Here is a 14,818-nt window from a genome sequence, read left to right as displayed (position 1 = left end):
TAATCCTTCCAATAACAATAGGGTCTTTTGCACCCTACGGTGCTTGGGCCGAAATTAGAATCCTTCCAATAACAATAGGGTCCTTCTCACCCTACGGTGCTTGGGCCCTAAATATACCAATAACCATATCGGCACAATTTTTTTTATGGCACAAATCGGCACAAGCGAATGGCAACATTTTTATTCATGTTCTGATCACAGGGGTGGCAACCTCTCGGAGGTACACCAGAGGCGTACAAAACTGCAATATTAGGAGTAACCACTGGAGTTTGTGAGATTCTCATAGAATGGCTATCCCTGGCCCCCTGTATTGGCCGCTGAAAATCACCACTGCGCATGCCTGCAGTTCGGCATCTTCCTATCCTGTAAAATCTTTGCTCCTGCATGAAAATCACGTGAGTTACAGTCACGTGATTTGAGTGCGCGTCTGTCAAAAGTGTTGCGTTCTCAATCGCTTTATGGCTACGTACCGCGTAAATAGTTTATTCATTTTACTGATTCTGCGCTTTTTGATAACGTTACAACTGTCAGAAAAAAATGAAGGGTAAGTTAACTACATTTTAATATTAACCATCCAGTAACCAGACACGACAAGGCCATGTACCAGTTATCTGGCTAGGTAACAGTTGTAGCATTGTGGCTACAGCTAGCTAGCAAGAAAAATATGTTTGGCCTAGCTTGCTGAGAATTTAGAGAATAATTGTGCCTTATACTGAACACTATTTGGCGGTATCTTTCAACATTTGAAACACAGCCTTGCATATATCAAAGGGCACCTTAATAAGTAACTTTGGTCTCTTGTATCAGGTAACAAAATTAGCTGCGTTGTATTTGCTATGTTTCCAAGTGAAAGTCCTAAGTTGATGCATGTCCATCCTCTTCTGTTTCACTGCACACTGTTTACTTTTAGCATTGTATTCTGGAAGTCAGTCATTATAGTCTTGTTGCATTACATGATTATTCCATGTAATCTTGATTCAATTCGCAGTTGAACATTTAAAAATGTATTGACATGTTTGTGAAGTGCGATCCTACTAAGGACTATTAAATAGATAACTTGGGTAGTCTCTGACACCACCTGCTGAAGAGTAGACCATCTTTGAGTAAAGAGATGATTCTACTATAACATCCACCAGTTGCTATACCACTGTTTTTAATTATACACAATTTATCTATGCCAGTAGCTAGGCTACATGCTAAGATTATCCGATGAAGGGGCTATGATTACGGATTACTTGAGGATGCTTGTATTTTTGTTCGTGTGTGCACATGGCTACTTGTTTATTATGGTGACGGTAAACGTTGTTTGAATAAACATATTTTAAGAGAAGCTATTTATATTTCGAATGTGACTCATTCATTGCGCACTAGTTCGTTTATACATGTTGCGCATGTTATGACTTTGAACGTCTGCCATTTCCACTGCAAAGACGGCACTTAAGTAAAATCAGAGACCTTCTATAACTAACCTTAAAACTGGTTCAAAACAATACCACGCGTCGGTCATGAATGTGCAAATCCGCGAAATTACATGGTCGACATCATCGACGAAGTCGACTAATCGTTGCAGCCCTAATTTGAATTGAAGACTGCTATTGCATTCCTTCACTTGGGTTGAACCTTTGAACTGTCTCTGGTGATAAATCTGGATGAAGCCAGTGATTAAAATATGTGTTGTGTGGTGTTTCCTTAAGGGGCTTTACATTATTGGTTAACCAGGGGTTTATGGTCTTTATTAGTTAGGAGTTCAAACGTTTAGTAACTCATGTTTTTCACACAAATCCTGTCTGTCCAAGGACAAAGCATTTCATCACAGGCTTTTGACTTTGGTATTTGTCCTCTCAGCAGTTATTATTGTACTAGCTGTCAATATCACAATGAATTACATTTGCAAAATATTGACAGGAAAAATGTTTTGAATTACACTTTAAATATTTTTAAAATTCTACAACGCTTCACCTTATTAAAGTTATATTCCACAGGACGGTTATACTGTGCATGTTTTGGATGAATCTGGACTTTTAAACTCTGTTTTGGCCCTTTTCCCTTTGACAGAAATAATTTATATGAAGATCTTTTGCTGCCATACGCCCCATCGCAGAGACATGGCCCCTCCCACTCGCATCGGTTTGTGAGGGACTGTCAATCAGTCGAGCATGGCAATGTCACACATGAATCCTGGAGGTCTAGCAGCAAACCGGGACTGCCAGTGGCAGAGTCCAAAATGTTTGTTTCACACATCGGTGCCGCCTCTGGAAAGCCCAGATGGGTCAGCGGTCACATGACATTTGTTAACGACCCACTGCGGACAGTTTCGGTGTTGGAGCCAGGTGGCGCAGGGGGCTGCAGGATTCACTGCTTGGAGACAGTGGAACGGACTTCCAGACTAAAGAAGTGCCTATATTCTCAAAATGGTGGCTATTTCAATACTAAGACCAGGGAATGCCTAGGAAATGTGGTCAGTGATGGCACACTGGTGAGAAACAGCAGGGGCATACAGAATGCTCAGTTTGGAATCAAGAAGGATGGGACATTGGTGTTTGGGTAAGAGAAGAACCTTTGTAGTTTACATGCATGTTTTGTTTAGAGTTGTTTAGAGTGACACATGGACAAACGACAAACTTGTCTGTATACAGTATACAGTACCCTCCAAAAATATTGGAAGAGCAAGGCCAATTCCTTTGTTTTTGCAATACACTGAATACATTTGGGGTTGAGAGAAATAGATGAAAATGTGAGTTCAGCTTTTATTTCCTAGATGTGTTAAACTACTTCAAACATAGCACCTTTTGTATCAGACCACCCAATTTGTAGGTGAGCAAAAGTATTGGAACAGAAAGTATTTGAGCAAAGGAAAGTAAATAACACTTAATATTTGGCGATTGACTTGGCCAATCTAAACCTTCTGTTTCTCCCTAATGAAGTCCAGTGTGTTTTGGGTCATTGTCTTGCTGCTTGATGAAGTTCCTCCCAATTAGTTTGGATGCATCTCTCTATAAGTTGGCAGGCAGAATGTTTTTGTAGGCTTCTGAATTCATCCAGGTGCTACCATCATTGGGCTTGCATAGCTGATTCTGGAGTGGGCTCAGTAATCTTTATTGATGACGTACATCAATTAAAGATTAGTGAGCCCACTCCAGAATCAGTCATGCAAGCCCAAGCCCAAACAAAGATGAGGACCAGGGCCTATTTGATCATGGTATTTTTATTTATTTATTTATTTATTTTAATCGCAATACTGCAACCTGCATGAACAAACTGCTTACCTAGCCAAACAAAACTAGCAAAGGTATTATGCTAATACACAAGTAAGTAAATAACACCGGTAAAGTCAACAATTAAGGTAGGGAGGGACAGGGAGAGCTACAGCTTCAAGAGGTGCGTCTTCAGTCTGCGCTTGAAGATGGCAAGAGGATTCTGCTGTTCTGACCTCGGGAGATGGAAGTTCGGAGATGGGGAGGTGCCAGGCGGCCTGTGGTGGCCGAACGAAGAGGTCTGGCAGGCGTGTAGGGTCTGATAATTTTTTAGAGGGAAGCTGACCCCTTAACTGCTTGGAAGGCTAGCTCCAATGTCTTGAATTTGATGTGAGCCATGACAGGAACTAAGGGAACTAAGCAGGGGGGTGACGTGAATTTTGGGAAGGTTGAAGACAAGATGAGCTGCTGCATTCTGGAGGGGTCTGATGGCAGATGCTGGAAGGCCAGCCAGGAGAGAGTTGCAGTAGTACAGGTGGGACAAAACCATCGCTTCGAGCAGGAGCTGGGTCGAGGGGGTGTGAAAGGGGCGGATTCTCCGGATGTTGTATAGGAAGAATCTGCATGACCGGGTTATCGCTGCAATGTTCTCAGAGAGGGACAGTTTACTGCACAGGGTGATGGCATCAGTGAGGTATCCCCTTGGGAAATGGAGAGGTCCAGATAGGGAGAGGTAAGCGCAGGATGAAGATCATTTCAGACTAGCCTGGGTTGTGCTTTAGATGGTGATTGTCCATCCAGCTCTGGATGTCACTCAGGCAAGCAGAGATGCGGGCTGAAACCTCTTTTTGAGTCAGATGGTGGGAATGAGATGAAGAGTTGGGTATCATTAGCATAGCAGTAGTAGGAAAGACCATGAAGTGATAACAGGGCCAAGGGAATGAGTGTTAAGGGAGAAAAGAAGCGGGCCTAGGACTGAGCCCTGGGGAACTCCTGTGGCAAGGGGCCAAGGTGTCGATACTGCACCAGCCCAGGCAACCTGGAAGGAGCGACCAGAGAGGTAGGACTCGATCCAATTCAGGGCTGTGCTGCAGATCCCCGTTGCTGCTGGGAGGACAGGAGGATGGAGTGATCCACAGTGTCGAAGGCAGCAGAGAGATCTAGAAAATGGTAAATGGTTGGCATTATATATATATATATATATATCGCCTTTATTACATTACATTACATTATTGGCATTTGGCAGACGCTCTTATCCAGAGCGACGTACAACAAAGTGCATACCCATAACCAGGGATAAGTTCGCTGAAAGACCCTAGAGGTAAGTACAATTTCAACTGCTACCTGTACAACAAAGATAAGGACAAGGGCCATTTTTTTTTTTTTTTTTTTTTTGAACAAACAAACAAACAAACAGAGCAAAAGTTACCAAAGTTAACTATCCAAACACTGCTTACCTAGCCAACTAAAAATACCGATACACAAAGCAAGTCACAGAGACAACAATTAAGGTTCACAGGGAGGTAGGGAGGGATGGGGAGAGGCGCTGCTTGAAGAGGTGTGTCTTCAGCTTGCGCTTGAAGGTGGGGAGAGATTCTATAGTTCTGACCTCAACGGGGAGTTCGTTCCACCACCGTGGAGCCAGAACAGACAGTAGTCGTGAGCGTGAGGTGGAGGTTCTGAGAGGGGGAGGTGCCAAGCGGCCTGTGGAGGCTGAACGAAGAGGTCTGGCAGGGGTGTAGGGTCTGATGATTTTTTGCAGATAAGCTGGGGAAGACCCTTTAACTGCTTGGAAGGCTAGCACCAATGTTTTGAATTTGATGCGAGCCATGACAGGCAGCCAGTGGAGGGAAGTAAGCAGGGGGGTGACGTGTGAGTATTTGGGAAGGTTGAAGACCAGACAAGCTGCTGCATTCTGGATGAGTTGGAGGGGTCTGATGGCGGACGCTGGGAGGCCAGCCAAGAGGGAATTGCAGTAGTCCAGGCGGGACAGAACCATCGCTTGGACCAGGAGCTGGGTCGAGTAGGGGGTGAGAAAGGGGCGGATTCTCCGTATGTTGTATAGGAAGAACCTGCAAGACCGGGTCACCGCCGCAATGTTCTCGGAAAGGGACAGTCTGCTGTCCATCACCACGCCGAGGTTCCTTGCACTGGGTGACGGCGTGAGTGTGGTATCCCCGAGGGAAATGGAGAGATCCAGATGGGGAGAGGTATTAGCAGGGATGAATATCAAAAAGTGCTGTACAATTGATGCTTCACATTCACCCATTCATACACACACACACACACTCCGACGGCGATTGGCTGCCATGCAAGGCACCGACCAGCTCATCAGGAGCATTTGGGGGTTAGGTGTCTTGCTCAGGGACACTTCGACACAGCCCGGGCGGGGGATCGAACTGGCAACCCTCCGACTGCCAGACGACTGCTCTTACTGCCTGAGCCATGTCGCCCCTAGAAGAATGAGGACAGAGGAGAGGGAGGCTGTTCGTGCAGCATGGAGTGATTCACTGACGGAGAGGAGTGCGGTCTCTGTCGAGTGGCCAGGTCTGAAGATGGGGGTCTAGCAGGTTGTTCTTAGAAAAGAAAGAAGAAAGTTGATTAGAAGCAGCTTCCTCCACTGTGCTTCACAGATGAGCTTGTATGTTTTGGATCATAAGCAGATTCCTTCTTTCTCCATACTTTGGCCTTTCCATCACTTTGGTAGAGGTTAATCTTGTCCATAAAACTTTGTTCCAGAACTTTTGTGGCTCATTTCTGTATTTCTTTGCAAATTATAATCACACCTTCCAATTCTTACTATGAGTGGTTTGCAGGTTGTGATATAGCCTCTTTATTGCTGCTCTCTAAGTCTTCTTCAAATGGTTGATTGAGATACCTTCACCCCTGCCCTGTGGAGATTGTTGATCTCACTGGTCACTGGTGTTTTGGGGTTTCTTCATAGCTCTCACAGTATTTCAGTCATCAACTGCAGTTTTCCTTGGTCAACCTGTTCAATGTCTTTTGCTCAGTACGGCAGCGGTTTCTTTCTTTTTCCGGAGATTCCAAGTTGTACAAGCTGTCCCCAATGCTTGTGCAATGGGTTTATAAGCTTAAAACCCAAGGCTAAAACCAAGAGTAGACATTCAGAACAGGGGCGGCCTGTAGCGTAGTGGTTAAGGTAAATGACTGGAACACGCAAGGTCGGTGGTTCTTATTGTAGCCACAATAAGATCCGCACAGCCATTGGGCCCTTGAGCAAGGCCCTTAACCCTGCATTGCTCCAGGGGAGGATTGTCTCCTGCTTAGACTGATCAACTGTACATCGCTCTGGATAAGAGCGTCTGCCAAATGCCAATAATGTAATATGTATTGTTTAACCAGTCTGCCAGTCACATGTTCCACAACTTTTGCTCAATTAAAAATTGGGTGGTCTGATAGAAAAGGTGATATGTTCTAAATTGTTTAATCTTTTGATGTCAAACTCAATTGTCTTCAGTGTATAGCAGAAACAAAGGCATTGACCTTGCTGTTCCAATACTTCTGGAGGGGACTGTATATTGTATGCATCATGCATACATATTTTGTCTCATGTTCTGCTGGCTTTAGATTTTTGTATTTTCAAAATGCAAATTAATTTATGTGGAAATATAGGAACACAAAAACTGACTGAAATTATGTGTGCTGGGAATGCTCTTTAATTGATTAGCCTAGCATAGAGGTCGGCAACCCTGGTCCTGGAGAGTCACAGGGTGTGCTTGTGTTCATTACTTCGCACTTAATTGATCAATAAAAGCGGTTCACCTCACCTTGTTTCTTGGGTCTGAACCGGTTGCTGACAAAACCAAGCACATCCTGCAACTCTCTAGGACCAGAGTTTGCCAACACCGAGCCTGTAGAAAGCACATCAGCTTCACAACCGAGGCAACCAGATTTTCTTTATTATTCTTTTAATTTATTGTGCCATTAATCTTAAGTCATGCATCTGGCAGCAAAACATGTCCAAAACATCAATGACCCACCACCATATTTGACAGTAGGTATGAGGTGCTTCTCCTTGTATGCATTCCATTTTGCCGTCCATATTGATGGTGTGTGGTGTGTGGCCAAAACGTTCCATTTCGGTCTCCTCTGACCGTAGCACTCTCTTCTAGTCCTAATTCCAATGAGGTTTGGCAAACTCAAGATGCTTAGTTTATTTTTTATTTTTTTGGGGGCTCAAAAGAGTTTTTGGGGTGACACAACCAATCTCTGCAATTCTTAAACTGTGATCCTTGGGTTACTTGGCCTCCCTCACCATCTTCCTTGCCATCCATGGGGATAATATGTACTTGAACGTGCTCTTCCTGGCAAGTCTGCAACCATTCCATATGTTTTACACCTTACAGCAGGGGTCTCAAACTCAATTTACCTGGGGGCCGCTGGAGGCAGAGTCTGGGTGAGGCTGGGCCGCATCGGGTATTCCACAATAAAAGCTTTGTTAAAAAAATTCCAATCTTCTCAAATGTCTTTATTTTTATTTTTTAACACAAAATAAGATGAAAAAATGAACAAATTAAGAATTAATAAGTAAATAAGTAAATAAATCAGTAATAAATAAATAAAATAATAATGATAATAAAAATAATAATAATTTGATTTCTCTAGTCAGCAACTATGTGTGGTTTCTTCAGTCTTCTATATCTGCTGTAATAAGATTTAAACGTCTTTATTAATATTTCTTTAACCTCAGTGGGTTCTTCTGAACATGAATTGTCCTGAACATGAATGGAACATTGAAGAACATGAACTGTTCTTCTGAACATGGCTTCTCTTGCCTACTCCTTGCTGCTAGAGACCTGGCAGCGCTTCCTCTCGCATAGCTGAGCCACATTTGTCTTGAGGGAGGAAGCAGTTGAGACCCTCAGTATGGCTTGAAGATGATCATCAGTAAGTCTGGACCTGTACTTGGACTTATTGAAGTTCAAGGTGGAGAAGAGCTTTTCGCACAAGTATGTGCTCCCAAAAAGGCACATGGTCCGCTTGAACATTCGGGAAAGCTCAGGGAAGCTGGGGGTCAATTCTCTCAAAAATTGCCCAAGCTTGTCTGCTTTTCCATTCACCTCCCTGAACTTGGCTTTGAGGTCAGAGTTGCACTGCAGGTCAATGAGCTCCATTTGAAGCACAGGAGGGGCATCTTGCACATCAAAGGAGAAGGGGTCCGCTAAAATTTGAAATGTGGCTCTGTGCGTCTTGAAGTCTGCAAATCTGTGATCAAATTCCTCCTGTAGCTTCAAAATGGCATCAATATACTTCTCACCACTGAATGGTGTGCCTGCATCCACAAGTGCCTTGCATGCTGGGAAATGACAAAGGTTTGTCTGAGAGAGCTGGGCTTTCCATAACACAAGTTTTGTGGAGAATGCTCTCACGTTGTCATAGGCAGCACTGACGAGTTGCCCCTGGCCTTGTAACTTCTTGTTCAGTACATTAAGCTCATGTGTGATATCAACAAGAAAAGCTAAGTCCATGAGCCATTTTGGATCACTTAGCACAGGAACAGCCACCCCATCCTTCTCCATGAAGGCTTTCACTTCTGCTCTCAACTCAAAAAATCTCTTCAAGGCATTTCCCCTTCTGAGCCAACGTACCTCGGTGAAGTAGAGCACATCCCCATATTCTGACTCCATTTCCTCTAAAAAAGCACAGAACCTTCGGTGCTTTAAGCCCCTGCATCTGATTTGGTTGATGCATTTCACAACGACAGACATCACATTGTCAAACTTCAGGCATTTGCTGCAAAGGGCCTGCTGATGGATAATGCAGTGCAGAGCAATCATGGCCTCCTCTACACCCTCCTCTTCCAGTTTTTTTTGAACAAGTGCCACTAGTCCATTTTTCCTCCCTGTCATTGATGGCGCGCCGTCGGTTGTTATTCCAGCAAACCTCTTCCATGGCAAACCGGCATTCTCAATGGCATCACACAGCTGGCGGAATATCTCCTGAGCAGTGGTCTGGCCATGCATTGGAATTACTGTGAGCAACTCCTCTGTCACTTCAAAATTGTCGTCAATACCACGGACATACATTGCGAGCTGGGCAGTGTCTGTGATGTCTGTGGTCTCATCAAGAGTGACTGAGTATACACTGAAATATTTGGCTTTCTCACACAGTTGATCATAAATGTTACTTGACAGGTCAGAAATGCGCTCTGCCACGGTGTTGGCAGAAAGGCTGATGTTGCTAAACTGACCTTTTCTGAACAGACTATACTTGCAGCCTGTAATATGCACTTTTTGACGAATTCACCTTCTGTGAATGGCTTTCCCGCCTTAGCAATCATTTCACTAACCACGTAGCTAGCTTCGACTGCTGCATTATTCTCTTTGGTTGCTTTCTTGAAGAAATCTTGTTGCCTCAGCAGACATGTTTTAAGATTTGCAACCCGGTTGGCTCTCTCATCTCCCTGGTATTTTGCATACTCCTCAGCATGTCTAGTTGTGTAATGACGTTTCAAATTGTATTCCTTGTGCACCGCAACTTTCTCTGTGCAAATAAGACACGTCGGGGTGCCCCTGTGCTCAACAAAGAAATATTGCATCTCCCACTTTTCCTGGAACTGTCTGTGCTCATCACCAACCTTTCTCTTCACTGCAGGCTTTGAAAAAGACATGTTTGGGGCTGTGGAATATATTTTAATTCCACTTGGTGTCACTGTCGTGTTTAGCCGATGCACAGAGAACGTAATTTTCCGCAATGTGCGTCATTTCCGCTTCTTTTTCCTGTAACAGCAGCACGGCGGTCGGCGGATAATAGCCCGGTAGCAGTCTCCTTTGTTTTTGTGTTTGATGTTAATGTCTTTCATGATGACATGAACACCATGGCATTTGTAGATGGTAGAAAGTACCGGGATAGCGAGCGCAAAAAGGCGACTGCTTTGTTGTTGAAAAAGAAGCGGAAATGACACCGTGCTGTTGTTGTTGTAAACGTAGTCATAGAAACAAAAACCAAAACAAATGACATCATATAGAAATATATGTAGTGTTCATCGTGTGAGGCAATGCAAATAAAAAAATAATGACCCCCAAATAACGGTGCGACCCTGTAATTGGTCCGGGTTATTGGGGACTGTTATTACCGACAGACAGGTGTCGCAGACATGTGACTGCAGACCACATTAGGCTACATTGAGTTCCTTACTTTTCTTTTATCTCGCCGCGTACGCATCACTTTGATTTATTTTGTCAGAGAGAGACATATATACGTATAATGTCCCACTGGGCAGCAACTTAAAAAACTTTTTTTTGGAAGTGTTGTGAACGCAGCGCGCTGGGACGAATGTCCGCGTTTGCCTAATAGAAACGAGGCAGCCAGCCAGGCACGGAAGAAAACTCCATGTCAACGCTGCTGTAACTTCCACTCACTGAGAAATGTTTCTCTGCTTGCATCAAGCCCGGTCGATGTCCCGCCCCCGAGAGCCATATACGCCACCGTGATTGGTAGGTTCGTTCAGCTCCGCACACAACACTGTAAAGTGCCATTCATATAAAACTCACGGGCCGCACTAACATTAAACTTTCATATTAAGGTGGGGGCCCCAAAATATCGTCTCGCGGGCCGCAATTGGCCCGCTGGTCGCGAGTTTGAGACCCATGCCTTACAGTGTTAAAGGAGCACTGTCACGCTTTTTTCAGTTGAGCTTATTTGGATTAAATGCTTAAAGGTACAATAGGTAAGATTTTTGTGTTAAAACATTGTTACAAGACCATTGTAAATCCCTTACTATCATTGAAAAAGGCTTACTGATTCACCCTCTGCCTGTGTTTATAGTCCTTAAATTCGGGATTCAAAATATACAGCCTGACAATCTGTACCAGAACATTGTATAACTGTACAATAATTCAAGCTCATTGGTTGAAAATGGGTTCTAACAGCTTTCAATGTCAGTGTGTTTACAGAGAAGGGGGAGAACGTCAGAAATTACTTATTGTACCTTTAAATTGTGTCTGCATTTTTATAATCACCGTCAGTGTAGCCGTTTCCTAAATATGGGGCAAAACTTCTCAAAACAAACACATCCAGCGACGTGACGTCACTGGACGTGTTTGGCTTGAATCTCCAGCCTGTGTTGCCCAGAAGGTAACGGGCGCTCAAACTCCACCCTTGAATGCAGAGACTGGTTTATATATGGCCCCCCATCCTGCCGATCACATAACCAACAGAGTCTGGCAGCGGACTGAGGACACCACCAACTCCTCCCACATCATCATCATCTCTAAGCAATTGAACTGTAATGCATGTACTAGATACTCAAAGCAAATAGCTTTGAACGTTACGTCCCCCCCCCCGTTACTCAGGTTCCCTAATATGATATTCAAAATTGTTGCTGGATAGATGTCTTGGTGAAACAAGGCAAGCATCCAATAATGCTTTGTTCTCAGCCGCATTGAATTTCCATTATGTTAAAAGGTCTCCAGCTGGGCCTGGAGCAACTTTTCCAAAATGCTTTGGCTCTCATTCACAAATGGCCCCTAAACCTTGTACGTCCATCCATCCATCCATTATCTTAACCCGCTTATCCTGAACAGGGTCGCAGGGGGGCTGGAGCCTATCCCAGCATACATTGGGCGAAAGGCAGGAATACACCCTGGACAGGTCGCCAGTCCATCGCAGGGCACACACACACCCAGCCAGCTACAGGCCAGTTGCTCTAACATCACACATGATGAAGACAATGGAGCGACTGTTACTCAACATACTCAGACCCCAGGTCCGTCACACACTCGACCCGCTCCAGTTTGCATACCAGGAGAAGGTGGGCGTGGAAGATGCCATCTTCTACCTGCTGCACAGGACCCACTCTCATCTGGACAAGGGGAAAGGTGCTGTGAGAATCATGTTCTTTGACTTCTCCAGCGCCTTCAACACCATCCAGCCCGCCAGACTGAGAGACAAGCTTGTGCAGATGGGGGTAGACACTCACCTGGTATCCTGGATTACAGACTACCTGACGAAGAGACCACAGTTCGTCAGGATGAAGGACTGTTTCTCAGAGCAGGTGGTCAGCAGCACCGGAGCACCACAGGGGACTGTGCTTTCACCGGACCTGTTCACCCTGTATTCATCTGACTTCAGGCACAACTCAGAGTCATGCCACATGCAGAAGTTTTCAGATGACACTGCAATAGTGGCGTGTATCAGGGATGGGCAGGAGGATGAGTACAGGAACCTGGTGGATGATTTTGTCCAGTGGTGCAATGTCAACCATATGCAACTGAACATTCCCAAAACCAAGGAGATGGTGGTGGATTTCAGGAGGACGAAGCCAACTATGCTGCCAGTGTCCATTGAAGGGGTCAATGTGGAGGTGGTCAGCACATACAGATACCTAGGGGTACACCTGGACAATAAACTGGACTGGTCAGCCAACACTGAAGCACTCTACAGGAAAGGGCAGAGTCGGCTCTACTTCCTCAGGAGGCTGCGGTCTTTCAATGTCTGCAGTAAGCTCCTCTGGATGTTTTACCAGTCTGTCATAGCCAGTGTCCTTTCTTATGCCATTGTGTGCTGGGGAGGCAGCTTTAAGAAAAGGGACGCTGGGCGACTGGAAAGGCTGGTAAGGAAAGCTGGCTCTGTAGTTGTAGAATGGAGCTGGAGTGCTTAACAACATCAACAGCAGAGAAAAGGACACTGAACAGGATGCTGGCAATCATGGACAATGACCGCCACCCACTATATAACACACTAAATCGACAGAAGAGCATCTTCAGCAGCAGACTCCTGTCTCTGACATGCTCAACAGACAGGTCAAGAAGGTCCTTTGTTCCATGGGCCATTCATTTATACAATACATAAAACGGGAGGAGATAACTGGACTTTTCACCATGAGTCTCTTTCTGCTCCTTCCACCACATCACGCTGTCTACTGTTTATGGTTTACTTTTTACTTTTTGCACTACCACGATTGCACATTTATTTGATTGCACATTTATCTAATTTAACATAGCACCTTATTTTTATTACCATAGCACCTTATTTCTGTGTATGTATAAGCTACTGAATGCCTAAAATTTCCCTCGGGATGAATAAAGTATCTATCTATCTACACCTTTCACTCACACACTCATACCTACAGGCAATTTAGACTCTCCAATCAGCCTAACCTGCATGTCTTTGGGCTGTGGGCTGTGGGAGGAAACCCACGCAAGCACGGGGAGAACATGCAAACTCCACACAGAGAGGCCCCAGCCAACGGGGATTCGAACCCAGGACCTCCTTGCTGTGAGGCGGCAGTGCTACCCACTGCACCATCCGTGCCCCCCCAACAACTATCTGACCCTTAAACTGCTGACTGAAAAAGGAGAAACTGCGGTGTATTTTGTGAATGATACGAAAGCAAACCTTGGTCTAATGCTCATTGGAACGAGGGAAAAGTTCCAAGGTTGTAATCAAAATTGCACTTTGACGTCACTAACGTTAAATGCAGCATTCAACTTCATTACTCGACCGTTTCACTGTTTAAGCTGCTTTTCGTAGTGTAAGTTACATTCATTGTCATATGAAGGACAATAGAGTTTTGCGCCAATGTTTATTAATGCCAGTACATACAGCACAATGCATATTGGGAATCAAATTTGCAGCATTAGTTCTGACCTGGTACAAGTAACGTTATATTCACTGCCTTCATGCCCTTGTCTGTAGAATATGAATCAATAGCAATCTTCTTATGTAACTACGATATTCAATATAAAACCAATGTTCATCATCATACAGTGCAGCTCTTGCGATTCCAAGTTGATATTTTATATGGCTCAAATCTTCTTTCAGTGTTTGTCTTCGGGAAGCAGTCATAAGTCAGTATTCTGTCAGGCATGTGTTTAATGCAGATTCTCAGCCGTTTTTCTGTTGGTCTATGTAAATCTGTCCCTCTTTGTTTCCAGGTATCTCTCAGAGGAAGATGTATTAGATAAGATAAACCCGTTTGTGCAGCTCGTCAGTGGAGTGGTTTGGCTGTTGAGGAACGGAATTACCTACATCAATGAGAGCATGGCGATCGAATGCAAGGAGACTCAGGAAACTGGTAAATCTCAGAGGCTTCTCTCAGAATGGGCTGTGTGTGGGTGTAATCTGCATATTGTATTGTATGCTGGTATATATGGCTGTGTTTGTAGGGAGCTTCCTGCGGTTTGTGAATGCAATATCTGCAAGGACAGCGGTGGGGCACGATCGAGATGGCAGACTGGTTCTCTTCCACATCGACGGGCAGACAGACAGTCGAGGGTAGGACTGCAGGCTGGAGCTGACCAAGGTTCATCAGCCAGATAACAAGCTTTAAGAGTCGTGCACCTTTAATGCAGAGCTGCCTCTCCACTGCTCTCCATTATCTGTAGTCTAGCTATAACAGCAAGCCAATGGTGTTTTCACTGCAAACATACTTTGGATGACAGCAGTGGTAGGTGATTTGTCACCTAAACCAAGTATACCTTCATATTATGCTTGACATGATTTGACTTGGTACATATCGTGGTTCATGCACATCAGACATCGTAACAGCTGGTTGCATTAAATATGTTTGTTAAAATAATGTTAGACACATTTTCACTTCACCCGCCATTGATCTCCTATTGGCTGCATGTTTACAAATTACTGTAGAAACACACACATAC

At 44.5% G+C, this 14,818-nt stretch overlaps 1 protein-coding gene across 1 annotated transcript in view; it reads left to right on the top strand.

The window, feature by feature from the left end:
• The first annotated feature begins 409 nt into the window (after positions 1-409).
• The window catches only part of nagpa (N-acetylglucosamine-1-phosphodiester alpha-N-acetylglucosaminidase), a 29,761-nt gene continuing 15,352 nt past the window's right edge, over positions 410-14,818 (top strand). Inside the window, exons 1-4 of the mRNA XM_061256316.1 lie at positions 410-544; positions 2,056-2,544; positions 14,093-14,232; positions 14,324-14,432. Coding sequence (XP_061112300.1) covers positions 459-544; positions 2,056-2,544; positions 14,093-14,232; positions 14,324-14,432 — 824 coding nt within the window. The 5' untranslated portion in view covers positions 410-458. The remainder of the gene's footprint in view (positions 545-2,055; positions 2,545-14,092; positions 14,233-14,323; positions 14,433-14,818) is intronic.

Source organism: Conger conger, chromosome 9, assembly GCF_963514075.1.
Source record: "Conger conger chromosome 9, fConCon1.1, whole genome shotgun sequence".
In the NCBI taxonomy this organism is placed as follows: Eukaryota; Metazoa; Chordata; class Actinopteri; order Anguilliformes; family Congridae; genus Conger; species Conger conger.
Note: the sequence above shows the minus strand (reverse complement) of the source record. Positions and strands in the feature narration are given on the sequence as shown.